This window comes from Doryrhamphus excisus, linkage group LG11 (genome assembly GCF_037039965.1).
Source record: "Doryrhamphus excisus strain RoL-2023G ecotype Guam linkage group LG11, RoL_Dexc_Guam_v1.1, whole genome shotgun sequence".
In the NCBI taxonomy this organism is placed as follows: Eukaryota; Metazoa; Chordata; class Actinopteri; order Syngnathiformes; family Syngnathidae; genus Doryrhamphus; species Doryrhamphus excisus.
The window spans coordinates 6,758,716-6,773,321 of NC_136367.1; the positions used below are offsets into that span (position 1 = coordinate 6,758,716).

Consider the following 14,606-nt stretch of genomic DNA (forward strand, 5'->3'; position numbering starts at 1 on the left):
AGTCCAGACTTCCTGCTCTCCGGCCACCAAGGCGTTCCCAGGCCGGCTTTGAGACACAATCCCTCCAGTGTGTCCTAGGTCTGCCCCAGGGCCTCCTCCTGGCTGGGTTTGCCCGGAGCAGCTCACCGGGGAGCCGTCCAGGGGCGTCCGTACGAGATGCCCGTGCCACCTCAACTGGCTCCCAGCAGCAGAAGGTCTTCTTCTTCCTTTCTTACGGAGACAAAGCTTCTATCTGCATATTAGGCACAAAATTCCCAGACTTTCCAAGGATATAATCCTGATTTAATCCAAGATGTCAGTGCGCAGATGAAAGTTGTCATGGAAAGGTCACTGGCAGTGGGACGCGTGTCATGGCAGGAAATGAGCGTCCGGTTCTGGTAAGTGTGGAACGCTGGAGAACATCCAGAAAGCTCAAACCGGTTCCTCTTGGCTCCATTCGGAAGCTGACTCACAGAGCCTCTTTCTGTCCGGCCGGCAGGTAACGAGCTCGTGGCGTCCAAGGTGTGTGGACGAGTGTCAGGACAAGGTTGTCTTTGGAAGACGTGATGGGTGGAATGTGTGCACAGCTGCGTCCACTCAGGACATGAAGGATGGCTCCTCTTGGATGCCCGCATCATGGTGGTGACACTTTCCTGGGACGTGGAGGGCCAACGTTCCGACTAATACTCACTTCCTCCATGAGGGAAGCGTTTGACCTAAATTTTTAAAGTCTTCTTGTCGTCTTATTGCTGTCCTCGAGGGACAAAGGAGACCTTCTTCACGGATATGTTTCATAATTCTGTTTAATGGCCGCCGTGTGATGTACTCAGCAATAAAAACACTTGGCAGGAATCATCCGTGACGCTCCAATGAGTGTTCACGTTCGTATTTAAAGTCCATGTCAGTCTTTTTCCCGTGTGGGGGACGTAAGTCGTAAAGGACAGATGTGGACTTGAGTCATGGTGACATCAGGTCGGACTTTGAAGACGCCATTAAGCTCCTCAAAAAGTGCTTCCTGTTTGGTCAACGTGACAGCTAGCAAACACGCTAGCGCTGCAGCAGCTGATTAGTTTTAGCCAGCAGCTAACTCAGCAGAGGTTAGCTTAAAGTTTCAACGTTCCATGCTCGACTGTCATGGGACACCAGTGAGGAAAAGACGATGGCGAGACAGCTGCCAATACAATAAGATGCGAGTCTTTGTGTCTTCGATGGATTTAACAGACCCGCAAAGAACAGGTTGTAAAAGTCTTACTTTCCACTCAAAGGAGTTCCCACGAGTCGACGGTGTTGTTTTTAGTGAAATCTCAAGCAGTGAAAAAGAGGAAATAGAGTCGATATTTTGACACGTGAAATGTTCGTGTGTTGGACGTACCCGCCTTCGAAGATTTTGATGCGTGTCGGCTCGGTGGCAGTTCGCTTGATGGCGACGTCCTTGTCCGCATGCTCCTCCTTGGACCGCTCCCACGAGGCCACGCCCTTCATCTTCCTTCCAAAATGTCTGACATCGACGGGCATCAGCTCTGGCTTTAGCTGCCACAAGAACAAGTGTTCTCAAGTGTGTCTTAGCGTCAAACATCTCAATGACCGTGGACCTTCTTCCACGCGCTCGTGGAGCATACCTGATCAAAGCGCAGTTTCCAGGCGACCGAGGACACCAGCTTCCCCGAGCTGGGCGGCGCCATGTCGGCCGTGGTGTACAGGAGGTTGGTGTCGTTCTTCTGTTTGGACCTGAGCAGGGCCAGCGCAGCCTTGGTGCTCAGGTTGAGCGGGTTGGGGTTGTAGGAGCTCACACACCAAGAGCTGTAGATGGAGCTCTGCGAGGCAGCTTGACGACTGTTGGGCTTGGTGTAGTTCAGGAAGCACCAGCTGACCCGGCTGAGGGTGCGCAGGCTCGGGAACTGGAAGAACTGCTGGACATCGGTCACGTCGGCCAGCAGCAGAGTCTGTACCGCCGCTCTCGGCGGTCCTGGACTTTGGCTGACTGCCAACTGAAGAAGCACGCTTGTTGGGACTTTACTGGCTGCGGGTGGCTTAGAGGTGTCAGCGACTTCGCCGTCGTTGGAGGAGATCATGGACTGGGGGCTGAGGTGGGACTGGTCCATGTCAAGCTCTTCAGGGGAGTTTGGGCAGCATGAAGCAGGAGAAGCGTCTGTGACAATCTGGAGAGGAGGCGTGAAGCTCTCTGGGCGGGGTACGTCAGGCTGGTGGGGTGCAGAAGAACGGACAGGAATGGCGATCTTGTTGGGAGCAGGTAAGTCAACCAGCGGCGGAGAAGAAGACATCCTCTCACAGTCGTCTCCAGTCTGCCTCTGCTCGGACTCGCTGCTGCCGTCGGTTCCACTCAGCTCAACAGCGCTCATCTCCTTCAGCATCTGCCCAAACATCCTCTCCTCTTTCACCCTTTTCTGCTGCTTGGTCTCGAAGAAGAGCTCCAAAGAGCTGGCAGGAGACAGCATCCTCTTGCTGCCCCCCATGCCGGACCCCGAGGCCTCAGTGGTGGTTATGGTACCTGACGTTAGCGACAGAGGAATTCCTGTATTGGGACCAGAATCTGGAGACTTCCAGTGTGGGGAGCGCAGCACCGTTCCATCTGTTTGACCGAGGAAGTGTGATAGATTGAAACCTGCTCTGCTTGGACCTCGTCCCAGACCTTCAGGCGACTGGCCGGCGCCCACAGCGCCACCTTGAGGGGACATGTCACTGATGCTGCTCCGTCCAACTAAGCTGAGCCTCTGATCGTGTGCTATGAGCTGGCTAACGCTGGTATACATCACACTACCAAAAGATGGCACGTGGGTTTGGATCCGCACAGGAACCAGCAGACCAGGCTGGGAGGCGTGGGGGCCCGGGTTCTGGGTGGCGAAGATGGGCTGGATCTGCTGTAGTGGCACAGGGGTAGTGTTGGAGGTGGGCATGGAGTGCTTGCACGAGAGAGAGGCCAGGTTTTGGTGATGGAATATTGAAGAAGGTTCTGGTTGTCCGTCATGTGGTCTGTGGTGTGTCGTGGGTCCGGGTAGGCTGCTCGGTGATCGGATGTGGAGTTTTTGGAGTTGCTGCTGGGCCTGGAGGGTCAGCTGCTGTCTGGATGTCTGACTGGTCTCCTGACTCCAGAACAGAGCGGACTGCTGGCAGGACAGGACCTGCTGCTGGACAACTTCCTTGTTCATGACCTCGTGAACTAGATGTTCTCCTTCAGATGATGAGCCCTGAGCCTGGAGGCGATATTGCTGTGACCTAACACAAAAAAAATCATAAGTAAAGGCAGAATTGAATTGGCAGCCTAAGACCGACCTGGCATAGTGAGGCTCGTCCTGCAGACTGTCCTCACTGATGCTCTGCTGGAGGACGTGCTGCTGGTGAGCTCCTACGACTGAAGACAGGGGAGTCATCAGGACGACAACAGGTTCAAGTCTTCTTTGGGTTTGTTCACAAACTCACCACCAACAGTGTTGCCGAGTCTCTTGGTTCTGCCGGCTATATCGCTAATGCTATGTGGCGGTCCCGTCGGGCCAGGCCACACCCCGTGCTCCACGCTCTCTTGTTTGATTGACAGCTCAGACCCTCCTGGTTCCTGGGCGGCTGCCTCGGCGTACACACTCAGTGAAGCCTGTATGAGTTCCAGGAATGTTTTTAAATCTCAGAGCAAGTCAAAAGTGACAAATGAAATCACGTCTACCTGGCGGACAAGACACCCACGGCGGCGCTCCTTCATGGCGGAACCGCTGACGTAGAGCTCTCCCTGTCTGGAAGACGACAAGCTTCCATAATCGAAGGATTTGCTACGCATTTCCGGCAAGTCAGACGGAAGCGAGTATGGCGTCTGTTCCGACGAGGACCTCCTCATCTCCCTCTGCTGCTGGTGGCTGGAATGACCACTGCCAGGGACCGTCAGGAACTCGGATGCTTTACCTCCTCCACCCGTGGCGGAGTCCTCCTGGGTCTAAACCGCACAAATATCACACATTTGAGATATCAACATGAGAAAGCTAAGTATCAGTGGAGCGGTGGACGGGTACCTGTTTGGTAGGTGACACCGACTTGAGGCCTTCGTCTCTGTCGAAGGACATAGAGAATGAAGACGAGTGGGACAGATTGCTCTCCTGACTTGGGCTGCGAGACAGGCTGGTGCAAGTGGACTCAAAGCTGGATTCCCCAGACGAGTGCTCCATGTCCGCAAGGCGCAGCCTCTTCTTCTTGGGCGGGAGCTTCTCCGAGGGCATCTGCGACAGGGTGTCACTCCTCTGCGGCAGCTGGAATTCCTCCACGTGCGGCTGATGCTTTTCCACCTCCTTCACCATCGGAGCTTCTGCGTCTTTCTCATCCGTGACCCTGATCTCAGGAACTTGGATGTTAGGTTGGCGGACTAGTTTGTGGGGGATGTGATAAGGCTGCCCGGGTGAAGCTGCTGCTGAGGAAGACGAGACCGAGGCCAGGTCACTGTCGCTCTGCGGCTGCTGATCCATGCTCTCGGTCCTCAGCAGGGCCGACTCCGGACTCAAAGCATCTTCAAAAATGTCCGAGTCAGACTGTTCGGAGTACTGGCTGGACGGGGCTGAGGGATGATATCCCGGCTGCTCAAAGGATTCTGACTTCTCGAAAGAATTAGGCCGGCTGAGGGAGTTGGTGTGCTGGATGACTGATATGACGTTCCCGGCCGCCTTCCTGCATTCGGCGTCGCTAAACAAAGCCATGTCCTCAGAGCACATGCTAGCGCAGGTATCAAAGCTGTCTGATTGGCTGTGAGCGCTATGAAGAGAGCCTTTCCCGGTCGGGGTGGCTCTGGAGCCGTCAAAACTACCGTAGTCTCCCGTCATCTCGACGGATCCGCTGCAGCTGCTGTCACAGTGACCGGGACTGTCTTCTTCATCCCCGACACTCTTCTCTTTCCTCCTCTTTCTGGTGGCTATTTCTGACAAGCTAACTTTAGTGCCGTATGAGCTGTAGACCACATGCTCGGCGACTCCGGGACCGCGCTCGTTCAGCTTCTTAGCCAGGGATTTGGGTAAATTCTTGGGCATGTGTCCGTAGCCCTCGACTTCTCCTGTGTGGGCTTCGTGGGCTGAAAGTTCTATGGCCGCCTGTCTCCGGAGCCGACGCAGTCCAGGCGGGTAAAACACGTCATCCGATGTCATCATCTCGTCAAAGGAATGGCTGCCTCGTATCCCTGGAGGGAGGCTGAGGTTCGGTGGAGAAGACGTCGGCATGGAGTTGCTTCTGATCAGGTGCCCGGAATCTGACGGGGGCTCCAGAAGTCCCGTACTGCTCTGACTGGGTACGGTCGGATACTGTTTAGGCTCCCCAGACATTCCGACGTCCCCCCTGAAGCAGATTTGATCCTCAGAGATCTTTCCCATGTCCAGGACTACACCTGATTGTTTTAGGCTCGCTAGGCTACTAGGGTCCGCCCCCGCCATTGCCACCGTGATAGACTGCCTCGATCTGGAGTTGGGTCGGTAGTACCAGGTCCGACCAAACATAATCTCCTCGTATGTTTTAACGTTTGCATTTGGGGGGCTGATCTGCTGCTCGGCACTCTCAGATCGAGAAAAGTAGCCCGAGTCTGTGCTGCCTTTGCTGTGAGGACTGAGCAGGTTCAACGACTGAGACCCGGTTGAATCTGAATCCTGGCCTTTCCTGTCATGCAGTCTCAGGGCCAAATTCGCTTTGATTGAGGGGGAATCGTCCAGAGAACGTCCTCTTCTCCCAGCCAGGGATGTCATCATGTGGTGGGAAAGTTTTACGTCCTGGAACGGTGGGCATTCCATCCCCGTGGACGGGACTCCTCCGGACTTGGGGACAATAAGGATAGGCACTTTAATGGAGCCCACAAACTGATCTTCGGCTGAGTCTGCATATGCTGGCTCTGCACCACCTACATGGTCGGATGGAAGAAGGACATGAAGAAGAAAGGCGTGTAGTTAACAACAGATCCACTATTACAGAGTGGATCTTTGTTCTGTGTGGGAACGCCCACATACGCAACCTGGCTTGAATGACACACAACACATTTCTTTCATATCAGATGAGATGGGACAGAGATGACCAATTATGGAATTTTTTTACAAACATGGAATTAAGTTACAGGAAGTGTGTGTATTTGATGTCTTTACATATTACCTGTAGTCTTGTCAACTTCAAAGGAGATCTGCGGAACGGATCCATCTTTGTCCATCAGCATGGTGGATCCTTCCACAACTTCCTCGTCCGTGTCGGTGCTCTGCTCTCCGTCGGAGTGGACCTCGGCCTCCCCCGCCGGAGACGCCTGGTTCATGTCTCCGCTGCGGGACACAGTCAGGTCCGAAAAGGGTACGAGTCCGGCCTTGATGGCGTGAGCGTGGGACTTGCGGTGCTTGTAAAGGTTACTCTTGGTTTTGAAAGAAAAGCCACACGGCACGCAAGGATACGGCCTCTCGCCCGTGTGGGAGCGGATGTGCTTCTTCAGGACGCTGGGCTTGGCGCAGGCGCGGCCGCAGTAGTAACAAATGTACTTTCCGGGCTTTTTGACTTTCTGCTCTTTTTTGCCATACCCCTCCTCCCCTGGCTCAGGTCCCGACTGGGAGTAGGGTCCAAAGGAGCTCGGTAAACTGGGAGATTTTTGCCGGGGGAACCTCCCTGCCCCCGTCCCGGCATGGGAGTGAGTGTGCCCCGGGTGTCCAACAGGGTACAAATCATCGGAAGGCAACTGGCCCACAAAAGGCCAGGCGTGCGGCTCTAGTCCTGGTTGGGGTTTGGCTCCCGAGAGAAGGCGCTCGGTCTGAGGATGCTGGGGGTACTGCTGGCCCAGCTGGTAGGAGTACCCGCCCGGAAAGCCCTGTGCTAAGGGCCCCTGGGGGTCTTGAGATGGTGGGCCTCCTACTGCCCCAATGGCAGAGGATCCACATAGCGCTTTCCCAGAATTCCCTGTGATTGCGTACTTGTGTTGGGGATCCAATCCTGTGTGGGCGCCGCATGGCAAACTCTCGCGATGCTGCGGCCCCGGATCAGAAAAAGTGCTTCGTTTGGCGGTCGCAGAAGGTTCAGACGCCCATTTCCTTTGCAGAGGGGTCTTCTCCTTGACCACGTCCTTTCTCGGGCATTTCTGCCCGCCAGCAGCCGACTCGCGAGCTTCCATCTGGGAGAAGCGTGAAGAGGCAGCAGAGGAGACGGGAGAAGGACTCCTGGAGGCTTACAGAGTCCCAAAACCCTCAACCATGGTAACCCAACATCTGACGGCTGCCATCGCTGAAAGAGTTTGCTTGGAGAGCCAAGTGGAAACCAGGATGAGATCACATCAGATGTCTCCTTCTCCCATGATGTCTGATTCTTGGTCTTTTTTCTGTGCCGTTTATTTGAAGGCTGACGTGTGGGCGGGGCAGAAAAAGAAGAATTGTGAAACAGTGGAAACACTTTCAACTAAACTAAATGGACTTGCTTTTCAATACCAACTTCTTCAAAGTGTTTGAAGATCTTCTGCGGCTTCAACGCTCACTGACACCTGCAACAAACAAAACAAGCCCGTTACTTTGAAGCTGAGTCACATGACAACACAACGTCACCTCACAAAAGTCGCCAAGTTGTCAAGAAGCAGCTCGCTTTGCAAACCTTGGCTTCTCTGCTTGGTTATTTTTTTTTAGCATCCATCTGTGCTTTTGCCTGTTCTGCCACTTCCCCCGCCCACCCTCCTCCCTCCCTACCTCCGCTCAGTGAGTCACTGGTGCACAGCATACCCACGCTGTTCCTAAAAAGACACAAAGGCCGATATAAATAGCACAGCGGAAGTGACGCTGGAGTGTCATCATGGCTGTGGGCGGCCAAAAAGGCCACGCTGGAGAGCACAAATCAGGCCTTCCAGCACCTTCTCCATGTTTGTGCTGAAGGTGGAGCTGACACACGCACAACAACGCCATCGTTCACTTTTAACAACGTTTAAACCTCATCTGGTTCCCAAAGCAGGAGAAATTTGTGTCGAGGATCTCACTGAGTGCCGTCCCTAATGAAGTGTCCGGTCTGGTGTGTTGTTTTCGTTTGGCTTCATGATCACTGCACCAAAATGTGACACAAGCACACAGAGACACACACCTGCTGAAGTTGCAGTTTAGTTGTATTTCCTCCATTCTCTCGCTCTCTCTCTCTCACACACACACACACACACACACACACACACACACACACACACAAGTGGCCTCAGCGTTGGTGACGCCAGCGTCTGGGGGACCAACGTGCGCTCTAAAAATAGCGCTTGATGAAAACATGCTGTATGCTTTGCAGCAGGAATGTTAACTTTGGGCTGTCTTGTGTTTCTTTTCAAACACACACCCTACACAAACACACACACACACACACACACCAAGAACACACACACCAAGGACACATGGTGTAACATTTTGGGCTTCACCGAGGCGTCACATGACAGCTGAGTCTTCTACACTTTGACAGCAGGTAGAACCTGAAGTGCAGGTTCTTCTCTGTGCACATGCGGAGGTGCGCCCCGAGCCACGACGCAGCGGCAGGTGCACGAACAAGCTATTTTTAATCGCTTCCTCTTTCAGCCCCACTGGCTTCCTGTTTCTGCGACATGCTAGGCTACTTAGTGTTGCTGCGTTCCACAAGCTGAAACGCTGACGAGGTCCCACCTCCAAACATCCCAGTTTTTGTGGAGGCCCGCCACAAATACATTGGGTACTAGCTGTTGCCCCTCGCCCCATTATGACGGGACCGTGTGCAAATGTGGCTTGCTGTTCCAACTCAGTACAGTAGAGGGCATTGCTACTCTGCTTCTTAACGCACCGCACTCACCTGGGACCTCATCTACAACAATGCCAGAATGGACAAAAATATTCAGACCTATAAAAAGTGGCGTACGCAACTTGTGGTTTATACTCCGCCCCCTAGTTACGCCCTTTCTGCAGTTCCATTTCACCGTAGAAGGTGAATCCAAAGCGGCTCATGAATGTGGCGTCCGTATTTCAAGAGGAATCGGAATCACGGCTGATGAGAAGACGACGGGGGGTGAGTAAGGAAATGGAGGTGGAACCGCTAACAATAAAACAAAGGCTGAGTGACAGCACGTCTGCTGTCTGTGTGAAAGGAGAAGGGCCAACCCAGGAAGAAAGGTCTGATATCAAGGCAGATATTAGCCAGCGTGTTTCTACATTTTTAGATGATTCCAGATGGATGACTATTTAACGTCATGATGACATCAACATCATCAAAATACGAACTAATGCTGTGTCACTTCGAAGCCCAATACAAGGAAAAGGAACGGAGTAGGTTTACACACATGGGCCTGACAGTGTCCACACAAATAAAGGCCGTGGTAAATAGATGTTGCAACCATTCATTCATTTTCTAACACGTTTTCCTCACGAGGGTCACGGGGGTGCTGGAGCCTATCCCAGCTGTCTTCGGGCGAGAGGCAGGGTACACCCTGGACTGGTGGCCAGCCAATCACAGGGAACATATAGACAAACAACCATTCACACTCACATTCATACCTATGGACAATTTGGAGTGGCCAATTAATCTAGCATGTTTTTGGAATGTGGGAGGAAACCTGCAAACTCCACACAGAGATGGCCGAGGGTAGAATTGAACCCTGGTCTCCTAGCTGTGAGGTCTGCGCGCTAACCACTCGTCCGCCGTGTCGCCCCATGTTGCAACCAAAAACTGGATTATTTTTTGCTAGGTTAATTAGTTTTTAATTTGTTAGCTTCATCGCTGACTCCAAATTGTCTGGCCACCAGCCTCTCGCTCAAAGACAGCTGGGATAGGCTCCAGCATGGCCACAAGCCTCTCGCCCAAAGACAGCTGGGATAGGCTCCAGCACGGCCGCCAGCCTGGTGATGAAAATGGATGGATGGATATTTTCATGTTTTTTGCTGTTTTTTTTGTCTCCTTCAGCATTCATAAGAATGACCGAAATGTAGTTGACATTGTGACTAACGTCATCGTTGACCGTGTGAGCATGTTTGCAGAAGGTGAGTTTATTTCTATGGAGAACTTTACATAATTAAAGCGCTGAATGGTGTCAGAGTGCAGCATGAATGACTTACATAAAGCTTGATTCACACACACACACACACAACCTGTTGTGCGTAGGAGAGACATGGCTGGCGGCATCCTTTAAGTGTGTGTGTGTGTGTGTGTGTGAGTGTGGGCTGACAGAGGGCATGACAAGAACATCCAAGTAGTAGGTAGGTCGGAAGCTGAGGTTAAAAATAGCGATGCTCCCACAAAGTGGATGAGGAGGAGAAGAAGCCGCCAGTCAGTCAATGAGCAGAAAAAAGTGTAAGACAAAAGATAAAAAAAGGTCATTTTTCTTACAAAGCAGATGAACATCACACCCGATGGAAGTCTTTTCTCTGCACAAAGCATCTTTTTCATCCACATGGATACGCCGCAGCACTAAAACAAAGGTGGTGTCGTCGCTAAAGGGGCGGAGCCAGCCACAGTACAGTGTGTGAATGGGAAGAAGAAGAAGAAGAAGAAGCCAAGAAGAACGATGGGTCCATGGTGTGTCCAGGCTGGGACTCCAGCCACACACACAAGACACAACACAGGTTACACTTCCTGACCTTCTCCTGGACAAACCTCCACCAAGGCAACAGTTCGAACCTGACTTTTCTAATGACCATCCCGATGAGCGCCACTCCAGTCCTGTAGGTGGCGCCAACTGCCATGCAAGACGCAATCATGTCCTCAGAGCGTACCTTTCCCATTGGTCCATGCAGCAGCCCCCTGCATCGCCCATGCGAGCAGGCTAGCTTACCATCATCCACGCTGTGTCACCATGGCGACCGGCACGTTCCAGCATGACGAGTTGTCACGTAAAGTGCTGGTGTCATATGCGGATGTCAGTCCCAGCGTTGTGTGCTTCTGCGTGTTTAACGTGTTTCATGCCGCCCGCGTGCATGCCCGCCCCCGTCGCCACAGGCCCACCACCGCCCGCGTGCATGCTCGCCCCCGCCTGTGTGCATGCCCGCCCCCGTCGCCACATGCAAACACGCCAAGACAGAAAGATACTGTCAGTGATGGCTTATTTGTGCAACTTCCTGCCTTATCTTTTTGTGTGGGACTTCCTTGAGCCCGGCAGCCAATCACAACAACGTATCTCTCCATGACGACAACCACGACAAACGTCAGCCTGCTTGTGTGTGCGTGTGTTCTTTTCTCACAATATGGCGACAATCTGTTTCCCCTTAATATTACAGAGTTACTTTCTTTTGGGAAGTGTTCATCTCGTAATTATGACTTACTTTATTGCCATAATATTTTGACTTTATTCTTGTTACACAAATTGCAATTTAATTTCTTATTTTGTTAGTTTTTTTGCAATGATGTTATTTAATCTCATCATATTACGACTTCATTCTCATAAAAACAGACCTATTTTTAGAACATGCTGCAGGCCAATAAAAGAAATAAAAAGCTGAGGGCCCACAAATGGCCCCTGGGCCACAGTTTGGTCACCCCCCGGGGTTCAGTATGGCGGATGATTCAAGTTGCCAATCAAAAAGGTGAGGACAAAGAGTGAACTTGACGGTCTTTAAACCAGGGTAGTACAATGCCAGCTGATGTCATGTGACCATGCCCACACACACACACACACACACACACACACACACGCCCACACACACACAAGCAGGTTTCTAAGCATTATGTTGTGTTTTCAGACAGTGTGTAAATGATTGAAAGGCGGTCCTAATGCTTCAGTGATTCAGTGATGAATCTTTCCTTTTCCTGCATGCGGCTTTGATGGCCTTTCTTTAAGGACCGCCGAGGTTCCCTTGAGCAAAAGACTACACCACTCCGCTGGGGGGGGCAGTAGTCCTAAACCCATCCCCGATGTTACATAACCTGGCTTTCTGTGCAAAGACGACTTAACGGGACTTAGACCGCCTCCTGTTCATGCGCAGGCGGCCATGTTTTTCTTCTCATTTACAGCTGTCAATCATACACACGTCGCCGTGGAGCCATTTTAATGACACCAGAAGACTACAATGAAAGTCAGCTGAGATCAATCAAGTGAACTTCATTTCAACTCACACACACACACCACACGCACGCACACACACACACACACACACACTACAAGCTGTAGGAAGTGTATTACATGACTTGATGTTCTTGTCAGAGAATTGTGTGTGTATGTGTGTGTGGGGGGGGCACCAGCAGTTGTGTGTGTGTGTGTGTGGTGTGTGGGAGTAGGAAGTTGTCGGCCTGCCAAGGTCACGGTTGCTGAATGGCTGCTATAAAAGCTTCCGTTGCACAACAAACTTCCTATCCACTCACAGTCTTCGTTAAAATAAACTTTATATAAGAAATAAAACAATCAGACGTCAGGCTAGGAACCAAGGATGCAGGAGAGGGAAGGGAGATGCAGAGGTGAGGAGAAGCAAAGCAGACATAATACATAGGAGGCAGGAAAGGAGGCAAGAACACACTGTAGGTGTGTAGGTCCAGGATGCAGCAGAGGAAAGAAGGACGCTGTCGAAGGAACATGGATGCAAGTTAGGGAATGAGGATGCATGACAGAAAAAATGGAGGAAGGCTGATGAGGTTAAGGATGCAGGTGAATGGAGTAGGATGCAAGAGACAAGGAAGGACGCACATAAAGAACATACCCGTGATGCAGATTAGGAAACAAGGATGCTGGGGAGGGATGAAAGATGTAAGGCAAGGAACAAGGACCCAAGGAACCAGGATGCAGGGGTCCTCCCCTGGATGTAGGATGCAGGAGGATGTAGGAGACAGGGACGCACGTTAGGAAGTAAAGAAGCAAAGGAGGAAGTATAAGGATGCAGGAGAGAGGGAAGCATGTTAGGAAATAAGGATGCAGGGGACAAGATGTAGATGTAGATGAAGTGTAGATGTAGTGTAGATGTAGTGTAGGTGTAGATGTAGTGTAGATGTGGATGTAGTAGATGAAGATGTAGTGTAGATGTAGGTGTAGATGTAGTAGAGGTAGTGTAGATGTAGTGTAGGTGTAGATGTAGTGTAGATGTAGATGTAGTGTAGATGTAGATGTAGTGTAGATGTGGATGTAGTAGATGTAGATGTAGTGTAGATGTAGGTGTAGATGTAGTAGATGTAGTGTAGATGTAGATGTAGTGTAGATGTAGGTGTAGATGTAGTAGATGTAGATGTAGTGTAGAGTAGATGTAGTGTAGAGTAGATGTAGTGTAGATGTAGGTGTAGATGTAGTAGATGTAGTGTAGATGTAGTATAGATGTAGTGTAGAGTAGATGTAGTAGATGTAGTATAGATGTAGTTTAGATGTAGATGTAGTAGATGTAGTGTACGTAGATGTAGTGTAGATGTAAGTGTAGATGTCGTGTAGATGTAGTAGATGTAGTGTAGATGTAGAAGTAGTGTAGATGTAGGTGTAGATGTAGTAGATGTAGTGTAGATGTAGTATAGATGTAGTGTAGAGTAGATGTAGTAGATGTAGTATAGATGTAGTTTAGATGTAGATGGAGTAGATGTAGTGTAGATGTAGTGTAGAGTAGATGTAGTAGATGTAGTATAGATGTAGTTTAGATGTAGATGTAGTAGATGTAGTGTAGATGTAGTGTAGATGTAAGTGTAGATGTCATGTAGATGTAGTGTAGATGTAGAAGTAGTGTAGATGTAGGTGTAGATGTAGTAGATGTAGTGTAGATGTAGTATAGATGTAGTGTAGAGTAGATGTAGTAGATGTAGTATAGATGTAGTTTAGATGTAGATGTAGTAGATGTAGTGTAGATGTAGTGTAGATGTAAGTGTAGATGTCATGTAGATGTAGTAGATGTAGTAGTGTAGATGTAGTAGTGTAGATGTAGATGTAGTGTAGATGTAGTAGATGTAGGTGTAGATGTAGTAGATGTAGTGTAGATGTAGTATAGATGTAGTGTAGAGTATATGTAGTAGATGTAATATAGATGTAGTTTAGATGTAGATGGAGTAGATGTAGTGTAGATGTAGTGTAGATGTAAGTGTAGATGTCATGTAGATGTAGTGTAGATGTAGAAGTAGTGTAGATGTAGTGTAGATGTAGATGTAGTAGATGTAGTGTAGATGTAGTATAGATGTAGTGTAGAGTAGATGTAGTAGATGTAGTATAGATGTAGTTTAGATGTATATGTAGTAGATGTAGTGTAGATGTAGTGTAGATGTAAGTGTAGATGTCGTGTAGATGTAGTAGATGTAGTAGTGTAGATGTAGAAGTAGTGTAGATGTAGTAGTGTAGATGTAGATGTAGTGTAGATGTAGTAGATGTAGTGTAGAGTAGATGTAGTAGATGTAGTGTAGATGTAGTTTAGATGTAGATGTAGTAGATGTAGTGTAGATGTAGTAGATCTAGTGTAGATGTAGAAGTAGTGTAGATGTAGATGTAGTGTAGATGTAGCAGATGTAGTGGAAGTGTCAAAGTGAAGATGAGAGCCAATAAGGTAAGAATAGTTTGTCGAGAATGATTATGCAATAAGAACAAATGGGCCTTCCTTTTCACTTTGGAATGTTCTGCGCTTGGAATAACTTCCTGCTAAAACAGTGAGATTGTGTTCTTGCTGTCCTGCCAGCTTTGACTGCGTCTGTGCACGGCAACAAGGAACACACACAAACACGTACAACCTCCAGTTACCGTCGGAAACACCAAGCGACACACGGCA

At 50.1% G+C, this 14,606-nt stretch overlaps 1 protein-coding gene across 4 annotated transcripts in view; it reads right to left on the reverse strand.

Annotated features, from left to right (window-relative positions):
- hivep2a (HIVEP zinc finger 2a) overlaps positions 1-14,606 on the reverse strand; it is a 50,556-nt gene that overhangs the window by 5,354 nt on the left and 30,596 nt on the right. For 2 of the 4 annotated variants that reach the window (XM_058067072.2, XM_058067058.2), the window contains 8 exons: positions 7,405-7,453; positions 6,097-7,314; positions 3,996-5,851; positions 3,656-3,919; positions 3,418-3,586; positions 3,271-3,349; positions 1,599-3,213; positions 1,352-1,509 (listed from right to left, as the gene is read on the reverse strand). In XM_058067072.2, the coding sequence (XP_057923055.2) occupies positions 1,352-1,509; positions 1,599-3,213; positions 3,271-3,349; positions 3,418-3,586; positions 3,656-3,919; positions 3,996-5,851; positions 6,097-7,090 (5,135 nt within the window). In that variant the 5' untranslated portion in view covers positions 7,091-7,314; positions 7,405-7,453. Of the gene's footprint in view, positions 1-1,351; positions 1,510-1,598; positions 3,214-3,270; positions 3,350-3,417; positions 3,587-3,655; positions 3,920-3,995; positions 5,852-6,096; positions 7,315-7,400; positions 7,454-14,606 lie in introns of all 4 variants that reach the window. The other 2 variants (XM_058067081.2, XM_058067066.2) reach the window with 1 other exon arrangement.